Raw genomic sequence first — 25963 nt, forward strand, 5'->3', positions numbered from 1 at the left:
CACTAACATGCTCCTTCCTGTTGGGTGTAGATGAGGCTGCGTACACCCAACAGGAACAGGAAGTAAAGCCAGGTAAAATTGGTATGAGGGTGTATATAGGAAGCCTTCCTCCCCGTGGCCGAAAATACATCTGTGATAACGCCCAATAGGTGGGCGAAACACGTCAATGCAATTTCCGGTTTAAGACTGATACTAAGGGCCTAATTCACCAAGAGTTTGGAGTAGAGCTGCTCACTTCTCCAAAACTAACTCCAACCTAAACTAATTAGCATTTTAATTAGGTGAAGCTGCTGGAGTTAAACCTTCAACTAGGTGCTTCGAATAGTGAATTCGGGTTTGGAGTTAACCAAATAGTGAATTCGGGTTTGGAGTTAACCAAATTCTGTTTGTGTTTTTCATAAAAGGAAATTTGTCTATTCTGAATCCCTATTACACAGCAATGTCATCTATTATGGTTTATTTTATTTTTTAGGTATAGTTATGTATCTTATGTGTTTTAACCTTTAGATTTACTAATAGCAGACTACACAGCTGTCTAATTATCAATCTTCATTCTTTATTCATCTGAAACTTTCAGATTGTATTCAGCACTTTGGTGTAGTGGTCTATGCTCATAGACAAAGATTGCTAGGTCATGAGTTCAAGGCCCAACCGTGCTAACACCCTGTGTGTTCACAGTTGTGTGTGATTATTTTTTTTGCCACATAGTAATACATTGGCTACATCACCTTAAATTACATGTCAATGGCCACATATATTCAAGAAACAGACATGCATATGTGCAGGGTGCAATTATGCATTTGCCAAGTTTCAGTATTTATTTACAGCTGTCTAAAATTTAACGAGGTGATGGCATACTTGGGATTTGAACTCATGCTCTCAGTGTTTATAGATAGGAGCACTAACCACTAAACCATTGAGCTGAGCATGATTACCCTTGGAATATTTAGGCCCATGTTACAGGGCAGTTACACCCCCTTCCTGCCCAGGCCAATTTTTAGCTTTTATGCTGTTGCATTTTGAAAGACAATTGTGCAGTCATGCAACTCTGTACCTAACACAAATTTATGACATTTTTTTCACACAAATAGTGCTTTCTTTTGGTGGTATTTGATCACTGCAAGGTTTTTTTTTTGGCTAAAAGAAGACGTAAATGTTTGACCCCTAAAAAAAATTGTTTTTGTTTATGTAATAAAATTTGGTAAATCAATATGTTTTTTGTTGCACTGACGAGCATTGATATGGCTGCACTGGCAGGCACTGATGAGACACTAATATGCAACACTGATGGACATTGATAGGCGTCACTGATATGCAGCATTGATGGGCATTGATAGGTGGCACTGATGAGCAATGATTGGCCCTGGTGGGCAGCACTGATAGATGGTAATTGGCAGCACTGATGAGGGCACTAACAGGCTCCCTGAGCACTAATTGGCATCAATGGTGGCATGGGTGGGCATCCCTGGTGGCCATGGGTCAGCAACCCCTGGTGGCTCTAGTGGCATCCCCCAAGGATCTGCAATGGTAATCAATGCTCTGATTACAAGCACAGACCTCCCCCCCCCCACACTCACACACTTTGCATATGAATGCCATTTTTTCATGGCTGAAAGCGGCCCTCACCATGATTAGCCAGTTGATTGTGACCACTTCCTGGAATGTGTGCAACCCAATTTGGTGTCATTTCTGGTCCAGGGCGAACGCTTTGTGTGTCATTTACAATTTATTTTAAAGGGATTTTGCTTTATTTTAAAAATGGTGCACACAGACAACTAAAATGTATTGGAAATGTTTTACCTAGGCCAGTGATGGTAATCCTTAACCCCCCCTAGATGTTTTTGCTCAACATTTCCCATAATGCTCATGTACTCTGCAGTGTAGGTGAGCATCATGGGAAATGTTGTTACAAAACACCTGTGTTGCCAAGGTTCACGATCACACGGCCAACTAAAAGGGTGAGTCAGTCATGCATGACTACAGCACTGTAGCAATCGTTTATTTAATAATACTTTTTTGTGATTTTTTTTTATTTTTTGGTTACATTCATCCACAGAGGCTGAACAGAAATTTTGTATTATTCCTTTATTTATATATATATATTTTTAGCTAAATCTATACATACACACTTTTTTTAAATATTTCTTAGAATTTGGCCACTCACCCCCCCCCCCCCCCATACACACACACCCCCCCCCCCCCATACACACACACACACCCCCATACCCCCTCCAACCATACACACACAAACACCCATACACACTTCGCTGGAGTACAGAGATGGAGCCATACACCTGCCGCTGTACAGGGAGAAACCATTCACTTGCCGTTGTACAGGGACGGAGCCATACACATGTTCACACTGTACTGGCATTGCACACACACCAAAAATACAAGAAATGGATTACATTCAAAAAAGACACATAGATATCTGAATTACATCTAGACAAATATGAAGAAAAGAAAAGAAAAAAATTCTCTGATTTTGCAGCTCAAACACTGCTATTTTTAAGAGTTTAATGTGGTTCTATGTAGGAAGCAACACTAATATGTCTCCCCACTCAACCAACAAATATATTAATTTCACACATATACAATGTTTTATTTTTTTTGGGGGGGGAACCATATTGTTGCTTGTCATATAGAACAACAGAGACAGTTGTAGATAGTTCAGGGATTGGAACACCCAAATACACTGTTGCACGGCAGATTTGCTAACTACTTAGCCACCTGGTGCTCATGACATTTTTGAAAAGCATGTGTGATTTGGGTAGACTTCTTTCTTAAAAAAATAAAAAAGAGACATATGAGAGATATGAGAGAGATATGAGAGAGAAATGAGAGAGATTTGAGAGAAGAAGAGATATTTTTTTTATTATAATTTGTTAGTATATCGTTTTTCACGAAAGAATTCCGGGTTCAGCTATGCTAAAACAGTTTGCAGTGTTTCAGAGTTTAATTTGGTTCTATATAGGAAATGAAAAAAAGGGGGGGGGGGGTCCAAGCGCTTATGGATCCAGTGATATGAAAATCAAAAACATGAAAATTAATCCAAAAAGGGCTGCTGCTGACTGATAAGGTGTGGTGCCTTTAAAATGAAAAAATTGGCGAGTCAGCGCTGTCCTTTTTTATCTAACATTCTGTGTATTTTACTTACAGTATAATAAAGTGCACTAGTGCAAATCTATTTATCATCTGTATGGATCCTAGTGAAATTCAGAAACAAGTAATAAGATATCCTTAACAAAATAAATAATACTAACTAAATAATCAAACTGCTGGTTGTGCTATTCAATCAAAGAACATATTAAATATTAAATATCCAATGTAGAAATATACGGTGAGAAAAGTCCTTCAATAAATCAATTTGTGGTGAATAAAAAGTGCTTGAGTGCAGTATTCACACAAAAAAGTGCTGGTGCTCCCCTTGGGTGACCCCACTCACCAGAGAGATGTAGAAACTGCGCATTGTATCTGGATTTGGCAATAGCTGGATAATCCCACACTGATTCTATGTCTGTATAGGTATGCTGGTTGTGTCATTGGCTGTGTATTTCCTCATTGGCTGTGTATTTCCTCATTAGATAAAACAAGAATAGCCCGTCATGGTGAAGTACATAATGAAAGTTTTATTAAAGAAAAGAATCACACTTACAATATTGCAGGTAAAAAAATACGATCTGGTCTGATCCGATGGACGTTGCGAGAGCGGAAGTAATAGGGGCTGACGTCACTCGCTCTCTGCCACGCTAGACGCTGCGTTTTGCCCTCCTATTGGGTGTTTTCAATAACTCGAGCTATTGAAAACGCCCAATAGGAGGGCGAACAGTGTACAGGTAAATATGAGGGATGATATTAATAATGGAGCTATGGACGATGCAGAATCCCTATGGGTTGAACTTAAAAGGGAAGGCACTATGGGGAAAGTAATATTGGGCGTATGCTATAGGCCCCCCAACCAGAGGGAGGAGGGGGAGGGGGAGGCTGACCTCTTTTTACACATAGGATTGGCAGCAAGGATGGGTAATGTCATTATAATGGGGGACTTTAATTATCCAGATATAGACTGAGCAGAAGGAACCGCACACTCAGCCAAGGCTCGGCAGTTCCTAAATGTTTTGCAGGACAATTTTATGGGTCAGATGGTGAACGCACCGACAAGAAACAATGCAGTACTTGACCTACTGATGTAATGTTCTGGTACCTTTGGGTACCCTAATTACTCTTTCATAAGTGTATGCGCCCCACCATTCTCTTTTGGTAAGGTGCGCATACACCTTTAAGACTGATGCTGTCATCACTGAGTGCCGGACTGGATGGCTATTTAGATCGCCGGCTCTCACTCACATGTGTTCGTTCAAACTGCTTTGTGCCTTGATGCTAACCTGTCTTGAAGCTCATATGCTTGCAAGCATACCTCGCTGTCGGAACCACGCTGCGCTGATCCCTGTATCCGGCTACCGGATCATCCGCTCTTGCCGAACCTCTCCTCTGCTACATTGCTATTAGTGATAAGTACCCCACAGGGGAAACCTCTATAACCTTTATACTAAAGCTTACACTATCTAGCTCTGCATACTAAGGACTATTACTACATCTGCTTTATCTAAGATTGCTAGCTCTTGAGCCTACTACCACCTGTTCTTGCACTGGGTTGATCTCTCTTGTATGTCCACCTGCTACTCTGTCATCTACTACCATACAAGATTGCTAAACCTATCTGCATCCCATCTGCTACTATCTTACTTTCAAGAACATTTCCTTTCAAGTGTCTGTCATCTACCATCTCTACCCAACCTGTCTCTTCAGCCTATCATCACTGTGTTACTATATACATAAGTCACTCTAGGAAACATCTTATTGAGTGTGTGTATTTACTTGCTGAATTGAGATCATCCACACATGATGAGTCATTGAGAGTTGGGAATGGTGTCTCAGCGTTTCTCTACATGACTACTGAAGTGTAATATTTCTGCAGCTGAAAATCCACATCATACGTAAAATGCAGGAGCGTTACAACTGATTACCAACAATACAGACCTGCTCATGGATATAGAAATAAGGGACAACTTAGGAAACAGTGTACATAGGTCAGTTAGTTTCAGTATTAATCTTAGTAATAGGAAACACAAGGGTAATATAAGGACACTGCATTTCAAAAGAGCCAATTTCCCAAAACTGCGCTCTCTGCTAGAAAATATCAAATGGAATAGAACCCTGGAAACAAAGAACACGGAGGAAAAATGGGAGTGCTTCAAGAGCATACTTAACAAAAGGGATTGGCCAGTGCATTCTAAAGGGAAATAAATTTAAAAGAGCAAAACTAAACCCTGGGTGGCTAAACTCCAACATAAAAATGCATATTACTAGTAAAGAAAAGGCCTTCAAAAAATACAAGACTGATGGGTCATTGGCAGCATTCAAGCATTACAAAGAGTGTAATAAGAAATGTAAAGACGAAATCAAGGTGGCTAAAATAGAACACGAGAGACATATAGCGGAAGAGAGTAAAAAGAACCCCAAGAAATTCTTTAAGTATATAAACAGTAAGAAAGCGAAGCAAGAACACATTGGCCCCATAAAAGACGACAAAGGAAATATGGCCACAGAGGACAGAGAGAAGGCTGAAGTGTTAAATAATTTCTTCTCTTCAGTCTTCACAAAAGAATCGGGGGGGGGGGGGGGCTACACTAACCCAGCTTGTAGGGCTAAACTAAATAATACACCTCAGGAAGTACCGCCATGGCTAACAGAAGATAGACTTAGAACTAAACTAGAGAAACTTAACATAAATAAATCACCGGGACCGGATGGCTTGCACCCGAGGGTTCTTAGAGCTCAGCCAGGTGATTGCCAGACCATTATTCTTGATCTTTAAGGATAGTATACAGACGGGTATGGTGCCAGCTGATTGGAAAAAAGCCAATGTGGTACCAATATTTAAAAAATGGTCGAGATATATCCCGGGTAACTATAGGCTGGTCAGCCTAACATCAGTAGTCTGCAAGATTTTGGAGGGGGTGTGAGGGGCCACATACAAGACTTTAGTAATGAAAACGGTATTATTAGTAGAAAACAACATGGTTTCATGAAAAATCGTTCTTGCCAAACCAATCTATTAACCTTCTACGATGAAGTGAGCTGCCATCTAGATAAAGGTAAGCCTGTGGATGTGGTGTATCTGGACTTTGCAAAGGCCTTTGACACCGTTCCCCACAAACGCTTACTGTACAGACTAAGGAAGGTAGGTATGGACCATAAGGTGAGTACCTGGATAGAGAACTGGCTCCAGGGGAGAGTCCAGAGGGTGGTGATTAATGGGGAGTACTCGGATTGGGCGGGTGTGGAAAGTGGGGTCCCCCAAGGTCCTGTCCTGGGGCTAATCCTGTTTAACTTATTCATAAAAGATCTAGAGGAGGGGATATCGAGTACAATCTCCCTATTTGCGGTTGATACTAAACTAAGCATGCCAATATCTTCTATGCAAGATGTGGAAAACTTACAAGCGGATCTGAACAAAATAATGGGGTGGGCAACTACATGAGGTTTAATGTTGAAAAATGTAAAGTAATGCACCTGGGCGTCAGAAATACGAAAGCAAGCTACTCACTGGGGGGGGGGGGAAACCTCTGGTTGAGTCTAGGATGGAAAAGGACCTGGGGTACTGGTAGACAACAGGCTTGGCAGTGGCATGCAATGCCAAGCCGCTGCAAGCAATGCCAACAGAATACTGGCATGTATATAAAAGGGGATTCACTCCAGAAATAAAGAGACTATTCTCCCACTCTACAAGACTCTGGTCTGGCCACATCTGGAGTATGCTGTCCAGTTCTGGGCACCGGTCCTCAGGAAGGACGTGCTGGAACTGGAGAAGGACGTGCTGGAACTGGAGAGAGTCCAGAGAAGGGCAAAAAAATAATTAGGGGAATGGAGGGCATCGGCTATGAGGAAAGACTACAAACACTGAACTTATTCTCTCTGGAGAAGAGACGGTTGAGGGGGGATATGATATAAATGTACAAATACTGTACTGGCGACCCTAGCATAAAGGACAAACTCATTTTTGCATGACAGAATTCTACTTCAGAAGTGATGTCATGTGTTGGATTGCTTTGTATGTGTTCTTTCTCTCTGAGCATGCCTAGTCTTGCTCTTAAGATTTTTTTCAGTGGAAATCTGTACTAATGAGACGAAAATCGGACGTTGTATTACGGACGACAAAAATTTTATAGCCTGCATATCAGGATTTTGTCAGCCGAAAAGTCGGAGTTGGCTGTCAAAAGCACCATACTAACAATCCGAAAATCGGCAGATCAGTCATCGGACGAAATTTCCCTTCAGATTTTCTTATCGTGTGTACGGGCCTTAAAGCTAGATACACACTAAACAACTTTTGTTGTTAGATTTCCTTTAGATTTACCTTCAACTATTTAGTGCAAGGGCCTGCCTGATTGCATACAAATTGAAAGTGTTTAGATTTGACCTCATATTATATGGTTTTGGTAAATCTAAAGGCCCGTACACACGATAAGAAAATCTGAAGGGAAAATTTCGTCCAACGAACGATCTACCGATTTTCGGATTGTTAGTATAGTGCTTTCAACAGCCGATTACGTATTTTCAGACAACAAAATCCTGATGTGCAGGCTATAAAATTTTTATCGTACGTCAACACAACATCCGATTTTCGCTTAATTAGTACAGTTTTCGTCTGAAAAAAATCTTAAGAGCAAGACTAGGCATGCTCAGAAATGAAAGAACGCATACAAAGCAATCCAACACATGACATCACTTCTGAAGTAGAATTCTGTCGTACGGGAATTTTTGTAGGAAAGTAACCTCTTCACTTTCCACATCAGACTAGCATGCAACAAAAAACGGACGACAGATCATTCGATAATCTGATCGTGTGTACGAGGCTTTAAGGAAAAAATCTAAAGACAATTGTATAGTGTGTATAGCCCATAAGAATGGGATGCCATTAAAGTTCATGTGCGTGTAAAGGCAGGTGTCCCAATACTTTTGACAATATAGTGTATCTTTGCAGAAGAGTCTGGCCTGCATCTGTTAGTGTGGTATGTTCTACTAATAAATGAAGAACAAGTTATTTCAGCTTTCTACCAGGCAGTGCTGTACTTGGCATCCCAACCCTCGGCACACCTTCTGCCGGTCCAGTGACCATATACCATTCTTTGCTCCAACAATCGAGAATTAAATATTTTTGAACTGAGTAATCAGATTAAACCTGCACTTAAGTCTCCATGTAAGATTCTCACGGCTCAGGAGCAAGTTGTCTCTTGGTGGGAATATTTCCTGTAAGGACCTGTACAGACGACGCAGTACTTTGCATGTTCCTATGTACAGTATGCTGCGTGGATGGCGTCTCTACCTCTTCTCAGTGCTGGTTATCTACGGCTTCTACATCAACCTGCAGAGGAGGATGACCATCGACTCTTGGTAATGATACCACTGATTTTTTTTTAAATCTGTCTAAGGGCATACCTACTAAAAAGTGATATCACTCATGAACTGCTAAGGCAAAATTTGGCAAAATTGTACAAAAAACAAACAAAAACAACCTAAAAACTACTTTTTTTTTTCATGATTTAGAGGGTGTGGGGTTGTCAGTATATATATATATATATATAGAATAATAATTTATCTAATTTTGTGTGTGTGTGTGGGTGTGTGTGTGTGTGTGTGTGTATTTTATTGTTGTTTGTGTACTGTCACTTTAATATTTTATAATTCATTTTTTTTTTTTTTTGCAATCTTTTTTTTCCCATAACACAAAAAAAAGGTATGGCGATATAGGTTAATAAGGGGCACAAGGGTGGGTCCAGGCGAGTTAACTACTCCTGGACCGGAAGGTTTTACCCCCCTTAACTGCTTGCCGACCGCCGCAAGTACATATACTGCGGCGGTCAGCCCCGTGCAGGCAAAGTGACGTATGGGTACGTCACTCGCCTGCGAGCCAATAGGGGGTGAGCGCGTGCCGCCGGTGGCACGCTCCCGCCCCCGCTCGTTCACAGACACCCCCGCGCATGTGCCACTCGCGATCGTCTGTTACAGAGGAAGAAAGGCAGGCGGCTAATGTAAACAAAGCCGCCTGTCATTCTCCCTGGTGTAAGTGCAGAGATCATACGATCCTGCTATGTAGGATCGTATATCTCTGTAGTTACACAACAAGCCACATCCCTATACAGTTAGAATCACGCCCCTAGGGACACACTTAACCCCTCCTTCTCCAATAAAGTTACCCCTTCCCTGCCAGTGTCATTTTTACAGTAACAGTGCATATGTATAGCATTGATTACTGTAGTAATGTCACTGGTAACCCCAAAAGTGTCAAAAATGTCAGTCAAGGGTCCGATCTGTCCGCAGTCCCGCAAAAAAAAAATCGCAGATCGCCGCCATTACTCGTTAAAAAAAAAAACACAACAAAAATGACAAAAATCTTTCCCTTAGTTAGTAAACACAATAACTTTTGCGCAAACCAATCAAAATACGCTTATTGCGATTTTTTTTACCAAACATATGTAGCAGAAAACAAATTGGCCAAAAATATTTAAAAATTTTGATTTTTACATTTTTTGGGGGGGGGGGAATTTCATATTAAAAAAATGTGAAAAATATTGTTATTTTTGCAAAATTGTCACAATTTTTTTGCTTATAGCGTATGATCAAAAAATCGCACAGGTGATCAAATACCACCAAAATAAAGCTCTGTTTGTGGGAAAAAAAGGACTTCAAATTCGTTTAGGTACAGTGTCGCACGACCGCGCAATTGTCCGTTAAAGTCACACAGTGCCGAATCGCAAAATAGGGCCTGGTCAGGAAGGGGGTAAAATCTTCCGGGGCTTAAGTGGTTAATGACCCGACCAATTTTTGCGATTTGGCACTGCGTTACTTTAACTGACAATTGATCGGTCATGCGACGTCGTACCCAAATAAAATTGATGTCCTTTTTTTCCCAAAATTAGAGATTCATTTGGTGGTATTTGTTCCCCTCTGCGGTTCCTATTTTTTGCACTACAAACAAAAAAAGAGCGATAATTCTGAAAAAAAAAAAACAATATTTTTTACTTTCTGTTATAAAACTCATCCAATAATAAAAAAAAAAAATGTAATGTAGTGCCCTCCTAGGTAGGTGCTTGAGAGAAAGTATAGTTTTGGGTCCTGTCTGCTTACCAGAAGGACTGCAGGTAAATCTATATTGTTCTCTGCCTACCAGAGAGCAGGATCTGTTAGTGAGGTCTGCTCATTGTGCTCAGGTGCAACTCGTTGTGTCTGCAGAGTGTTTCACACTGGTCCAATAGGGAGGCATATTGGGCAGCGGGAGGAAACCTGACAAATGAGTGCACAGGTGTTTGATACAGCCCTGGTGATTTGGCAGAGGAAAGTGCCTTGGTGCATGCTGGGATACGGTATAAAAGCCAGGAGCACATGTTCTTTCGGTCTTTAGGCTCCATAGAGGAGTCCCTGAGGGAGGGGGCAGCTGCCCCTTCTCTGTAGAGGTGCCATGCAGCCTCAGATAGTCAACCTGAGGGCCTAGAGAGAGCTAGAGAGGAACTGAACCCAGAGGTCCAGTGAAGCTGACTGAAAGGGGAGACACTGGAGGATCTGATTCTGCAGTACAGTGAGTACAGATCTGTGTCAAAGGGCCTGACCTGAGGGGGGGCCACCCCTGCAGCTAGAAGAGTCAGTGGTTGGGGGGATGCTAGTGAGTGTCCCGAAGAGAATGTAGATTTATCAAGTCTGTTGCTGGAGAGAAAAGAGCAAGGAGACTTAACCCTTTCCATACATGTGGCAGTATGGATTAAGCAGTGCGGCTGCTTCCACAAGCAACCTGGTGAGGCCAAGTGAGAGTTGTCCTTATCCATTGTGAATAGATACAATTAGAGTATCCCACTATTCCCTTCACCCATCCAATTTCCAAAATAAACACTAAAAACCAATACCCCTGGACTGTTTATTGTGTGACGAGCCATCGGAAGTAAGGAGGGATGTGAGAACTGTTCCTTAAGTGACTGTGTGACGGTTTTCAGAGGAGGCCCAAGAAGTCATCATACAGCAAACCCTACGAGGACAGTGCTACACAAAAAATATAATTGTTTTCATCATCATTATAGGCCAATCTGTATTCTGCTACATATTTTTGGTAAAACAAAATCCCAATAAGTGTATATTGACTGTTTTGCACAAAAGTTATAGTGTCTACCACCAAGGGATAGATTTAAGGAATTTTTTTATTTTTATTTTATTTTTACTAGTAATGGCGGCAAGCAGAGATTTTTAGCAGGGCCGCGACATTATGGCGGACAGATCAGAAACCTATCTGACACTTTTGAAGGGACCAGTGACCTTACTACAGTAATCAGTGCTAAAAATATGCTCTGTTACTGTAATAATGACACTGGCAGGGAAGGGGTTCCCACCAGAGGTGATTAAAGGGTTAAATGTGTCTCTAGATGGTGCTTTCTAACTGTGTGGGGGATGGACTCACTAGATGAACATAGAGATCTGTGTTCCTAAATAGTAGGAACACAAGATCACTGTGTTCATCTGTGACAGAACAGCGGTCTACCTTGTTTATATAGGCAGACCGCCGTTCTGTCTCTATGGGGAGCGATTGTGGGTGGCCGGCGGATGTCGTGTCTGCCTGACCCACTGATTGGCTCCCCCTCTGGCCAATCAGCGCATGCGCCCCCACCAGCTATTACATGAAACCACATACAGGTATGCCGTTTCGCGTAATAGAGCCAACCTGCCGCAATAAAGGTGTGGCGGCTGGTCGGCAAGTGGTTAAATAGAGCTCCTGTAGCCCCCAGGAGCCATTTAGGGCCCATTCACACTGATTGCAGTGCCGGAAACATGCACGGGAATGCACTGCTCCTGTTAGATGTGTGCGGGTGACAATAAATGTTAATGGCGCAGTAAAAACATCTGGAAAACGCAAACATGTTGCAACCACCAGACTGCAGTACCATGCGGTTTGGAGCAATCTGATTTTAAAATTCATGCCTGCCATACGTTAAGCGCATTCCCACATTATTGGCAGCCCACTGAAAAAATAGCCTATCAAACGTGTGCCGTGTGCAAACGTGCGCATTGCAGCATGAACCAGCACTTAAAGTGTTACTAAACCTAGGAGCCTTTATTCACTATATCTGGTCTACCACAGTACACAGAACATGGAAATGCAATTATTTTAGTAAATATAAACTGTCAAATACCTTTTATCATCAGCAGTATATAGCAGTCTTGTGACTTCTATCAGTGTCTGGTTAAAGCTTGTAGGAGGAGTTTTCATTCTCCTCTAATTGTCCTATGAGGCTGCAGGACCCTGACCCTCTGTCTGGACAGTTCTGATTGGCCCTGTGCTGATCACATGCACTCTCCCAAGAAAAAAAAAAATCTCTAGCAATACACACCAAACTGGGCATGTGCAAGGCTCTGTACTATCAGCAGATGGATTTAGGACAGTGGAAGAAGGAAAGGATCAGAGAAGAAAGGATCAAACAGCCTTTTTACACAGTGCGGTGGATTACCCTCTAGGTTACACAGTGAGTTTAACAAGCATGCTTTACTGCATACACAGTATATCCACTTGCCGACCGCCGCACGACTATCTACGTGGGCGGTCAGCCCCTCACAGGCAAAGTGACGTAGGTCTACGTCGCTCGCCTGTGAGGGTTTAGGGAGCGAGCGCGCGCCGCCGGAGGCGCGCTCCCGCTCCCGCGTGGTCACGGACCCCCCCGCGCGCGTGACCGGCGGACCCGATCGCCGCCGGCCACTCTGCGATCGGCGGGGGAGAGGGAGATAGTCAGGCAGCTTGTGTAAACAAGCTGCCTGTCATTCTCCTCTCTGTATGAGAGCTGATCACATGGATCTACTATGTAGATCCATTGATCACTCTGCATACAGTTGAAGCCACAGCCAATCACAGTTAGAATCACGCCCCTAGGGACACACACAGCCCCTCCCTCTCAAATAAAGTTAACCCCTTCACTACCAGTGCATTTTTACAGTAACAGTGCATATGTATAGCACTGATTACTGTAGAAATGTCACTGGTAACCCCAAAAGTGTCAAAAATGTCAGTCAAGGGTCCGATCTGTCCGCCGCAATGTCGCAGTACCGCAAAAAAAATCGCAGATCGCCGCCATTACGCGTTAAAAAAAAAAACAACAAAAATGACAAAAATCTTTCCCTTTGTTAGTAAACGCAATAACTTTTGCGCAAACCAATCAAAATACGCTTTTTGCGATTTTTTTTTACCAAACATAGGTAGCATAAAACAAATTGGCCGAAAATATTAAAAAATTTTGATTTTTACATTTTTTTTGGGGGGAATTTCATATAAAAAAAAGGGAAAAATATTGCTATTTTTGCAAAATTTACGCTCTTTTTTTGTTTATAGCGCGTGATCAAAAAATCGCACAGGTGATCAAATACCACCAAAAGAAAGCTCTGTTTGTGGGAAAAAAAGGACGCCAAATTCGTTTCGGTACAGCGTCGCACGACCGCGCAATTGTCCGTTAAAGTCACGCAGTGCCGAATCGCAAAATGCCCTCTGGTCGTTTAGCAGCCAAATCCTCCGGGGCTTAAGTGGTTAAATATGTATATACAGTATCTCACAAAAGTGAGTACAGCCCTCACATTTTTGTAAATATTTTATTATATCTTTTCATGTGACAACACTGAAGAAATGACACTTTGCTACAATGTAAAGTAGTGAGTGTACAGCTTGTATAACAGTGTAAATTTGCTGTCCCTTCAAAATAACTCAACACACAGCCATTAATGTCTAAACCGCTGGCAACAAAAGTGAGTACACCCCTAAGTCAAAATGTCAAAATTGGGCCCAATTAGCCATTTTCCCTCCCCGGTGTCAACAGCCATTAATGTCTAAACCGCTGGCAACAAAAGTGAGTACACCCCTAAGTCAAAATGTCAAAATTGGGCCCAATTAGCCATTTTCCCTCCCCGGTGTCATGGGACTTGTTAGTGTTACAAGGTCTCAGGTGTGAATGGGGGGCAGGTGTGTTAAATTTGGTGCTATCGCTCTCACTCTCTTACTGGTCACTGGAAGTTCAACATGGCACCTCATGGCAAAGAAATTTCTGAGGATCTGAAAAAAGAATTGTTGCTCTACATAAAGATGGCCTAGGCTATAAGAAGATTGCTAAGACCCTGAAACTGAGCTGCAGCACAGTGGCCAAGACCATACAGCGGTTTAACAGGGCAGGTTTCACTCAGAACAGGCCTCACCATGGTCGACCAAAGAAGTTGAGTGCACGTGCTCAGCGTCATATCCAGAGGTTGTCTTTGGGAAATAGATAGATGAGTGCTGCCAGCATTGCTGCAGAGGGTGAAGGGTGGGGGGGAACAGCCTGTCAGTGCTCATACCATACGCCGCACACTGCATCAAATTGGTCTGCATGGCTGTCGTCCCAGAAGGAAGCCTCTTCCAAAGATAATGCACAAGAAAACCCACAAAAAGTTTGCTAAAGACAAGCAGACTAAGACATGGATTACTGGAACCATGTCCTGTGGTCTGATGAGACCAAGATAAATGTATTTGGTTCAGATGGAGTCAAGTGTGTTTGGTAGCAACCAGGTGAGGAGTACAAAGACAAGTGTGTCTTGCCTACAGTCAAGCATGGTGGTGGGAGTGTCATGGTCTGGGGCTGCATGAGTGTTGCCGGCACTGGGGAGCAACAGTTCATTGAGGGAACCATGAAAGCCAACATGTACTGTGACATACTGAAGCAGAGCATGATCCATGATTAGGAGACTGGGCCACAGGGCAGTATTCCAACATGATAACGACCCCAAACACACCTCCAAGATGACCACTGCCTTGCCAAAGTAGCTGAGGGTAAGGATGATGGACTGGCCAAGCATGTCTCCAGACCTAAACCCTATTGAGCATCTGTGGGGCATCCTCAAACGGAAGGTGGAGGAGCCCAAGGTCTCTAACAACCAACAGCTCCCCGATGTCATCATGGAGGAGTGGAAGAGGACTCCAGTGGCAACCTGTGAGGCTCTGGTGAACTCCATGCCCAAGAGGGTTAAGGCAGTGCTGGAAAATAATGGTGGCCACACAAAATATTGACAATTTGGGCTCAATTTGGACATTTCCACTTAGAGGTGTACTCACTTTTGTTGCCAGCAGTTTTGACATTAATGGCTGTGTGTTGAGTTATTTTGAGGGGACAGCAAATTTACACTGTTATACAAGCTGTACACTCACTACTTTACATTGTAGCAAAGTGTCATTTCTTCAGTGTTGTCACATGAAAAGATATAATAAAATACAGTAATCCCCCGCTACATCGCGGTTCAGTTTTTGCGGTCCCGGTAATTCGCGGTTTTTTTTGTAATGTTATTTTACTATATAAATCATTAAAAATGAAAGATTTTTGTGTTTTTCATAGCTCTTGCTCTGTCTCTAAGTATCTTTTATGTGTTTAAATGAGTTTCTATTGTTTTAAAAGTGTGTTTAAAGACCTTAAAATGCTTCTACACATACAGTGACAGTAAAAAAATCATGCCTACAATGCATTTTAACCACTTGCCGACCGCCGCACGACTATCTACGGCGGCGGTCAGCCCCTCACAGGCAAAGTGACGTAGGTCTACGTCGCTCGCCTGTGAGGGTTTAGGGAGCGAGCGCGCGCCGCCGGAGGCGCGCTCCCGCTCCCGCGTGGTCACGGACCCCCCCGCGCGTGTGACCGGCGGACCCGATCGCCGCCGGCCACTCTGCGATCGGCGGGGGAGAGGGAGAAAGTCAGGCAGCTTGTGTAAACAAGCTGCCTGTCATTCTCCTCTCTGTATGAGAGCTGATCACATGGATCTACTATGTAGATCCATTGATCACTCTGCATACAGTTGAAGCCACAGCCAATCACAGTTAGAATCACGCCCCTAGGGACACACACAGCCCCTCCCTCTCAAATAAAGTTAACCCCTTCACTACCAGTGTATTTTTACAGTAACAGTGCATATATATAGCACTGATTACTGTAGAAATGTCACTGGTAACCCCAAAAGTGTCAAAAATGTCAGTCAAGGGTCCGATCTTTCCGCCGCAATGTCGCAGTACCGCAAAAAAAATCGCAGATCGCCGCCATTACGCGTTAAAAAAAAAAACAACAAAAATGACAAAAATCTTTCCCTTTGTTAGTAAACGCAATAACTTTTGCGCAAACCAATCAAAATACGCTTTTTGCGATTTTTTTTACCAAACATAGGTAGCATAAAACAAATTGGCCGAAAATATTAAAAAATTTTGATTTTTACATTTTTTTTGGGGGGAATTTCATATAAAAAAAAGGGAAAAATATTGCTATTTTTGCAAAATTTACGTTCTTTTTTTGTTTATAGCGCGTGATCAAAAAATCGCACAGGTGATCAAATACCGCCAAAAGAAAGCTCTGTTTGTGGGAAAAAAAGGACGCCAAATTCGTTTAGGTACAGCGTCGCACGACCGCGCAATTGTCCGTTAAAGTCGCGCAGTGCCGAATCGCAAAATACCCTCTGGTCGTTTAGCAGCCAAATCCTCCGGGGCTTAAGTGGTTAATAGGGTTTTTCTATTTCGCGGAATTTCACTTTTCGCGGCTGGGTCCGGAACGTAACCCCCGCAATGGAGGGGGGTTTACTGTATTTACAAAAATGTGAGGGGTGTACGCATTTTGAGAGACAATGTGTGTGTGTGTGTGTATATATATATATATATATATATATATATATATATATATATACACACACACACACATACACTACCATTCAAAAGTTTGGGGTCACCCAGACAATTTCATGTTTTTCATGAAAACTCAAACTTTTATTCATCAAATGGGTTGCAAGATTAATAGAAAATATAAGACATTGACGAGGTTGGAAATAATCATTTTTATTTGAAATAATAATTTTGTCCTTCAAACTTTGCTTTCATCAAATAATTCTCCATTTGCCGCAATACAGTGCATTGTGAAAGTAATCGGCCCCCTTGAACTTTGCGACCTTTTGCCACATTTCAGGCTTCAAACATAAAGATATAAAACTGTAATTTTTTGTGAAGAATCAACAACAAGTGGGACACAATCATGAAGTGGAACGAAATTTATTGGATATTTCAAACTTTGTTAACAAATAAAAAATTGAAAAATTGGGTGTGCAAAATGATTCAGCCCCCTTAAATTAATACTTTGTAGCGCCACCTTTTGATGCGATTACAGCTGTAAGTCGCTTGGGGTATGTCTCTATCAGTTTTGCATATCGAGAGACTAAAATTTTTGCCCATTCCTCCTTGCAAAACAGCTCGAGCTCAGTGAGGTTGGATGGAGAGCGTTTGTGAACAGCAGTTTTCAGTTCTTTCCACAGATTCTCGATTGGATTCAGGTCTGGACTTTGACTTGGCCATTCTAACACCTGGATATGTTTATTTGTGAACCATTCCATTGTAGATTTTGCTTTATGTTTTGGATCATTGTCTTGTTGGAAGACAAATCTCTGTCCCAGTCTCAGGTCTTTTGCAGACTGCATCAGGTTTTCTTCCAGAATGGTCCTGTATTTGGCTCCATCCATCTTCCCATCAATTTTAACCACCTTCCCTGTCCCTGCTGAAGAAAATCAGGCCCAAACCATGATGCTGCCACCACCATGTTTGACAGTGGGGATGGTGTGTTCAGGGTGATGAGCTGTGTTGCTTTTACGCCAAACATAACGTTTTGCATTGTTGCCAAAAAGTTTGATTTTGGTTTCATCTGACCAGAGCACCTTCTTCCACATGTTTGGTGTCTCCCAGGTGGCTTGTGGCAAACTTTAAACGACAATTTTTATGGATATCTTTAAGAAATGTCCTTCTTCTTGCCACTCTTCCATAAAGGCCAGACTTGTGCAGTATACGACTGATTGTTGTCCTATGGACAGAGTTTCCCACCTCAGCTGCAGATCTCTGCAGTTCATCCAGAGTGATCATGGGCCTCTTGGCTGCATCTCTGATCAGTCTTCTCCTTGTATGAGGTGAAAGTTTAGAGGGACGGCCAGGTCTTCGTAGATTTGCGGTGGTCTGATACTCCTTCCATTTCAATATTATCGCTTGCACAGTGCTCCTTGGGATGTTTAAAGCTTGGGATATCTTTTTGTATCCAAATCCGGATTTAAACTTCTCCACAACAGTATCTCGGACCTGCCTGGTGTGTTCCTTGTTCTTCATGATGTTCTCTGCGCTTTAAACAGACCTCTGAGACTATCACAGTGCAGGTGCATTTATACAGAGACTTGATTACACACAGGTGGATTCTATTTATCATCATTAGTCATTTAGGTCAACATTGGATCATTCAGAGATCCTCACTGAACTTCTGGAGAGAGTTTGCTGCACTGAAAGTAAAGGGGCTGAATAATTTTGCACGCCCAATTTTTTAGTTTTTTATTTGTTAACAAAGTTTGAAATATCCAATAAATTTCGTTCCACTTCACGATTGTGTCCCACTTGTTGTTGATTCATCACAAAAAATTACAGTTTTATATCTTTATGTTTGAAGCCTGAAATGTGGGAAAAGGTCGCAAAGTTAAAGGGGGCCAAATACTTTCGAAGGGCACTTTAACAGCCTTGCAGACTTTTGGCACTCTAGCTGTCAATTTGTTGAGGTAATCTGAAGAAATTTCACCCCACGCTTCCTGAAGCACCTCCCACAATTTGTTTTGGCTTGATGGGCACTTCTTACGTACCATACGGTCAAGCTGCTCCCACAACAGCTCAATAGGTTTGAGATCTGGTGACTGTGCTGGCCACTCCATTACAGACAGAATACCAGCTGACTGCTTCTTCCCTAAATAGTTCTTGCATAGTTTGGAGGTGTGCTTTGGGTCATTGTCCTGTTGAAGGAGGAAATTGGCTCCAACCAAGCGCTGCCCACAGGGTATGGCATGGCATTGCAAAGTTGAGTGATAGCCTATCTTATACAAAATCCCTCATACCTTGTTCAAATCTCCCACTTTACCAGCACCAAAGCAGCCCCAGACCATCACATTACCTCCACCATGCTTGACAGATGGCGTCAGGCACTCCTCCAGCATCTGTTCACTTGTTCTGTCTCACAAATGTTCTTCTGTGTGATCCAAACACCTCAAACTTCGATTCGTCTGTCCATAACAATTTTTTTCCAATCTTCCTCTATCCAATGTCTGTGTTCTTTTGCCCATTTTAACCTCATGCCGACCGCCTCACGCAGGTGTACTGCGGAAGGGCTGCTCGGCTGCGCATAATCACGTAGTACTATGTGTTAATGTGCACGCGGTCTTGGCGGTGCGCGTGCTCCACCAAGACCACGCTCCCACCGTGTCTAATCACGGGCCGCGGGAGGAGCAGCGGCAATTGCCGCCGGCCTCCCACAATCGTCAGTGAAACTGACAGAAGACCTGCCTGCTTATGTAAACAAAGCAGTCGGGTCTTCTGTCACACAGGCAGAGATAGATCAGGAGTTTTAGCTAAGCTGAATGCCCGATCTCTTTGTGCCTGTCACAGAACCCTTCCCCCACACAGTGAGTAAGCATTTTTAGGCACACATCAACCCCTTTGATCACCCCCAGTGTTAACCCCTTCCCTGCCAGTGTCATTTATACAGTAACAGTGCATATTATTTAGGACTGATTACTGTATTAATATCACTGTTTCCCAAAAAGTGTCAAAAATGTCAGTTAGGGATCCGATCTGTCCGCAACAATGTCGCAGTCCCGCTAAAAAACGCAGATCGCTGCCATTACTAATAAAAACAAAAAAATAAATAAAAAGTGCAAAAATCTATCCCGTAGTTTGTAAACGCTATAACTTTTGCGCAAACCAATTAAAATACGCTTTTTGGGATTTTTTTTTACCAAAAATATGTAGCAGAATACAAATTGGCCTAAACTGATAAAAAAAAAATTTGATTTTTTTTTTTTTTTATTGGGAATGTTTTATAGCAGAAAGTAAAAAATATTGTTTTTTTCCAAAATTGTTGCTCTTTTTTTGTTTATAGCGCAAAATCTAAATACCGCAGAGGTGATCAAATACCACCAAAAGAAAGCTCTATTTGTAGGGAAAAAAAAAAAGACATCAATTGTATTTGAGTACAGCGTCGAATGACCGCGCAATTTTTCGTTAAAGTAATGCAGTGCCGAATCGCAACAAAAATGGCGTGGTCATTAAGGGGGTAAAACCTTCCGGGCCTGAAGTGGTTAACCTTTTTACTTTTATTGGCCAGTCTCAGATATGGTTTTTCTTTGCCATTCTGCCTAGAAGGTCAGCATCCCAGAGTCGCCTCTTCACTGTGGACGTTGAGACTGGCGTTTTGTGGGTACCATTTAATGAAGCTGCCAGTTGAGGACATGTGAGGCGTCTATTTCTCAAACTAGAGACTTCAATGTACTTGTCCTCTTGCTTAGTTGTGCACCGGGGCCTCCCACTTCTTTTTTTATTCTGGTTAGACCCCGTTTGTGCTGGTCTCTGAAGGGAGTAGTAGTCAACGTTGTAGGAAATCTTCAGTGTCTTGGCAATTTCTCGCATTGAATAGCCTTCATTTCTCGGAATAAGAATAGACTGTCGAGTTTCAGAAGAAAGTTCTCTTTTTCTGGTAATTTTGAGAGTATAATCGAACCACAAATGCTGATGCTCCAGATACTTAACTAGGTCAAAGGAAGGCCAGTTTTATAGCTTCTCTAAATCAGCACAACAGTTTTCAGCTGTGCTAACATACTTGCACAACGGTTCTGTAATCATCAATTAGCCTTTTAACACGATTAGCTAACATAATGTACCATAAGAACACAGGAGTGATGGTTGCTGGAAATGGGCCTCTGTATACCTATGTAGATTTTCTATTAAAAATCAGTCCATTTTCAGCTAGAATAGTCATTTACCACATTACCAATGTCTAGACCAGGGGTGTCAAACTCCATTTTATTGCGGGCCACATCAGCATTATGGTTGCATTCAAAGGGCCGGATGTGTCTAAAAGACGAGATGTCCAGAGCACCAACCCCCCCCCCCCCCCCCACATCAGATGTCAAGAGTCCCCAAACCTCCCTTACATCACAATGCAACCCACTTATCTGCTGCCTGGAAGAAGCTGGGGTAGGAGCTGAGAAGCAAAAGTTTAGGTCTGGAAGAGGGCGGGAGTCAACTGCCTGAGTCTGCTGAATACTAAGATCAGGGGAGGAGGATTCAAGTTGGTTCTGTGGCTGCTCAGAGAGGTGTAGGATCTGTAAGAGGAGTTCTGTCCTTTCTGCTGCCAACTGCTGAGACAGGGGCAGAGAGGACCCTCTACGTGGCTGTACAGGAAAATAAAGGATCTGGCGGAGGAGTTCTGTCCTCTATTCTACTGCCAACTGCTGAGACAAGGTGGAGGCGGAGAAGAAGGGGATGCCACAATTGCAGGAGAGGTGCGAGGGCCACATGAAATGGCCTGGAGGGCCGGAAGACTGTATTTCTGATTAATTTAATGTTATCTTCATTGAAAAAAAACAGTGCTTTTTTTTTTACAAATAAGGACATTTCTAAATGAACCCAAACTTTTGAACAGTAGTATATATATATATATATATATATATATATATATATATATATATATATATACACACACGCACACTATATTACCAAAAGTATGGGGACGCCTGCCTTTACACACACATGAACTTTAATGGCATCCCAGTCTTAGTCTGGGGTTCAATCTTGAGTTGGCCCACCCTTCGCAACTATAACAGCTTCAACTCTTCTGGGAAGGCTGCACACAAGGTTTAGGAGTGTGTCTATGGGAATATTTGACCATTCTTCCAGCATTTGTGATGTCAGGCACTGATCATCACAAAAAAAAGGGAAAGTAGGTAATTTCCAAACTACCACATTATGCAATGCAAGCATTAATGTACATAGACTCTGTGACATTAACCATAATATATATCCCCCAAAAAGGAGGAACAGAGATACCACTTCCCCTCCTGGGGAGCTGTAAGTAGGGTGGTCACAGATATCGAGAGTAGACGGAGTGTGAGCCAGGCTGACATGTTTCGCAGGTATGCTTCATCTGGAGCTCTGGTTCATCACTCTGTAAAGGTGCTAACAAAAAGGGTAAGTCAAGGGGGGTGATCGGAAGAGCCAAGAAGATTAGGTCAGGATATACATGTTAAGATATCTCCAAAAAACGTTAATCCTTATTCAGCTGAGGCTATGGTTAAATATTGTAGAGAAATGGCCAAATGTGGCTTCTGAGAGACCACTCAATAATCAATAAAAATTAAATAGGGTCTCTGGTAATCAGGTAGGAAGAGGTAAGACATAGTGAATAGGGTCCCAGGCAAAAAAGGCTCCGCAGTCCCATCACCCCCCAGGGATGGGGAGAAACCACCATGAAATTGTCCAAAATGTCCTGGTATGCTGACACCTTAAGAGTTCCCTTCACTGGAACTAAGGGGCCAAGCCCAACCTCTGAAAAATAATCCCACACCATAGTCCCCCCTCCACCAAATGATTTGGACCAGTGCACAATGCAAGGTCCATAAAGGTGTGGGGTTGTTTTTCAGAGGTTGGTGTTGGGCCCCTATTTCCAGTGAAGAGAACACCCAAGGCATCAGCATGACAAGACATTTTGGACAATTTCATGCTCCCAACTTTGTGGGAACAGTTTGGGGATGGTCCCTTCCTGTTCCAACATGACTGCACACCAGTGCACAAAGCAAGGTCCATAAAGACATGGATGAGCGAGTTTGGGGGTGGATGAACTTGACTGGCCTGCACAGAGTCCTGACCTCAACCAAATGGAACACCCTTGGGATGAATTGGAGCGCAGACTGCGAGCCAGGCCTTCTTGTCCAACATCAGTGCCTGACCTCACAAATGCTGGAAGAATGGTCAAACATTCCCATAGACACACTCCTAAACCTTGTGGACAGCCTTCCCAGAAGAGTTATGTAACAAGAAAGGACAGGCGCCACGATTTATTATACAAAAAACATAGCACACTTACATGAGAGTAATGTATGGCTTCTCCTGTTAATTCCTCAACCCCGTGGCATGGCATTAACAGGAGAATCCCATACATTACTCTCATGTAAGTGTGCTATGTTTTTTGTATAATAAATCGTGGCGCCTGTCCTTTCTTGTTACATATGTGCCAGCGGGATTCCGGCTTCTGCCTGCTTACAGTGCTGCCTTCAGGAACCAACATTGGATTTTGCCACATTAGGATCAACATTCCTCCATTCCATCTACAGTTCAGTGCGGGTCCTATCCATCGGCACAAGCGCCCAACACATCACTTGTTCCCAGAAGAATTGAAGCTGTTATAGCTGCAAAGAGTGAGCCAACTCAATATTGAACCCTAAGGACTAAGACTAGAATGCCATTGCAAGTTCTAAGTTCATGTGCGTGTAAAGGCAGGCGTCCCAATACTTTTGGCAATATAGTGTGCGTATATATATATATATAGCAGGATTCCCAGCCATTTTGTTGGATATGGGTCCCCCTGGGTCACCGGGTGCAACAAAAGTACCTTTTTGCATGTTTCTCCAAGTGTGAGCACTGAGAAAATGACCAGTCCAGTATCTTTGGGTTTTTTTCTACTTATTGAGAACTTGGATGGGAGAAGGGAATGAGTGGGATACTCCTTTGGCTCAACTATGCACAATTTGCTAGGGACAACTGAAAAATGCAGATTGGCGCTGACTTGACGCTGGCTAGATGCCGGTCAACGCCGGTTGACGCTGGTTAACACTGGCTTGCTGCCTGTTAACTCTGACCTTCTGGAGTGGTCCCCTCTCCTAGGCAGACCCCTGGGCGGTTTGGGGTACTCACAACACTGTTTTTACCCAGCAGCTCCACTCGGTCCACAGCACTCTGGATCCCTCTCTCTGCAGCTCAGCTCAACCTTCGTCCTCTAGGCCGACTGCCCAGGACACCCTCACTCGTGCTTCCCACCACAGACGCCCTGTCACATGCTCCCCTCTAATACTAATAGCCCAATAGCCTAATAGCCCATCCCAGGGTGCATTGCGGCAAACTCCACCCACTGAGATAGATAGCCACAAGCCCTGGTGTGCTATTAGCTAGGTTTCCTCCACTGTCCAATAAGAGCCCTCATTGGAGACTCACCAGGCACAACAGGTCCCACCTGGAAGCATGTGACAGCCTAATTAAATGATCAGGCCCCCCTGATATGCAGACAGGGCCACCCATATGCTTTTTCCTAGCACCTACCTAGGAGGGTGCTACATATATATATATATACACACACACAATAAAATATTTTGAGAGCGACTTCAGAAACTTAATATGTACAGTCTAGAGAAAAGAAGGGAAAGAGGAGACATGACTAGTGTACTAAAGATGTCTTTTCCTTCCGCTTTGACCTGTACCATACCCTCCAACCCCTTCAATAATCACACTGACAACCAGGTGAAGTTAATGGCCAAAGCAGCCTTTTATTAACCAAAGTAATAAATAACACATAAACAAAGAACATAACTTAAATACCAGGTAAATACAGTGTACCTGGAGCCTCAAGGTCCTAGTGGGCATTACTCACAAGAAAAAATACCTGCGACCTACTTAACAGGCCTCCAGCCGAAACACCACCAACTCGGAGACAACCAGCCGCAGATACCTCCATTAGCACAACTGGGAGCCGTACCTCAGACGGGTCCCTACCAAGTACCTTTTTTGGTGCCCACAGTAACCTACAAGGACCCTGAACCCCGCCAGCTGCTTGACAAAATTGTCCCTAACAACCCCAAACCCAAACGGAAGAATTTGCCTAACAGAAATAAAATACCAGGGCGGGCGGGAGGGAAGTTTTCCCCTGCTGGTCCCTCTTCCGACTGGAGACCCTACCCCCCACTCAGTCTCACCACCCTCACAGCTCCACACCTTCCCAAAACTTGTACCCAATCAATGTTTTTGGTAACCTGATTCCCCTTATCTTTCTCATAAAGACCTAAACTCACAGTTCGCTAGATCCTTTCACCCCTGTCATGCCGGCCCTCCGTCCATGCTCTTCTTTATTTAACTCCGGTCCTCTCTTGATTGAAACCTTTAAATACATCAAGGGGATAAATAAGGTTCAGGAGGGCAGTTTTTTCAATATGAAGCCAAAATCAAGAACACGGGGACATGATCTCTAAATAACTGGAGGAAAGTTCAAAACAAATTCTTTAGTGTCGGTTCACACTATGGCGATCCGACTTAGGGGGCGACCTGTGAAGTTGCGTGCACCGCGACTTCGGCACGTCTTGCACGGACTTCATAAAATGAATGTCTATGCAAGTCGTTCCAGGTCGCCCCGAAGTAGTACAGGACTTGTGTCGCTCCTATTAGAACCGTTCCTGTACCATACAATGGGCCGCGACAGTGCACGACTTGTCAGGCTGACCAAGTCGTCTGACAAGTCGTACTAGTGTGAACCGGCACTTAAAGTACTATTTTACTAAACTACCAGCAGAGGAAGTGAAACAGTCAACAGTAAATGGCTTCCAACATGCTTAGGACAAACATAGATCTATACTATATAAAATAAAGTTAAGGAAAAAAAAGGGAAAACAAGAAAAAAAAAAAAAATGGGCAGACTCGATGAACTTCTAGGTCTATTTTTGTCGTCTCTTTTCTATGTTTCTATTTTACTGTTGTGGGTTTAGTAACACTTTAAAGCGTATTCAATTACAAAAAATACAGCAGGAGCAAAGAGACGATAATAAAGAATGCTGATTTAGAAGCTTTGAGTCATTTCAGTAGTTGATAAGTGATTTAGCCCACGGTTATCACCTCATAATTAATATTTCAGGTATGTCACGTTGGGGTAAATTGACTAAAACTGGAGCACTCGGAAGCTGGTAGCCAATCAGCTTCTAACTTCAGCTTGTTCATTTAAGCTTTGGCAATAAAACCTGGAAGCTGATTGGTTTGTATGCAGAGCTGCACCAGATT

The 25963-nt window shown here is 42.9% G+C and overlaps 1 protein-coding gene across 1 annotated transcript in view; it reads left to right on the plus strand.

Moving 5' to 3' along the window:
• The first annotated feature begins 8246 nt into the window (after positions 1-8246).
• Positions 8247-25963, plus strand: part of LOC309553978 (alpha-2,8-sialyltransferase 8E-like) — an 82151-nt gene continuing 64434 nt past the window's right edge. The window contains exon 1 of the mRNA XM_082255497.1: positions 8247-8457. Coding sequence (XP_082111623.1) covers positions 8357-8457 — 101 coding nt within the window. The 5' untranslated portion in view covers positions 8247-8356. The remainder of the gene's footprint in view (positions 8458-25963) is intronic.

The sequence above is a fragment of the Pelophylax lessonae genome (assembly GCF_965119305.1).
Source record: "Pelophylax lessonae genome assembly, chromosome: 4".
In the NCBI taxonomy this organism is placed as follows: Eukaryota; Metazoa; Chordata; class Amphibia; order Anura; family Ranidae; genus Pelophylax; species Pelophylax lessonae.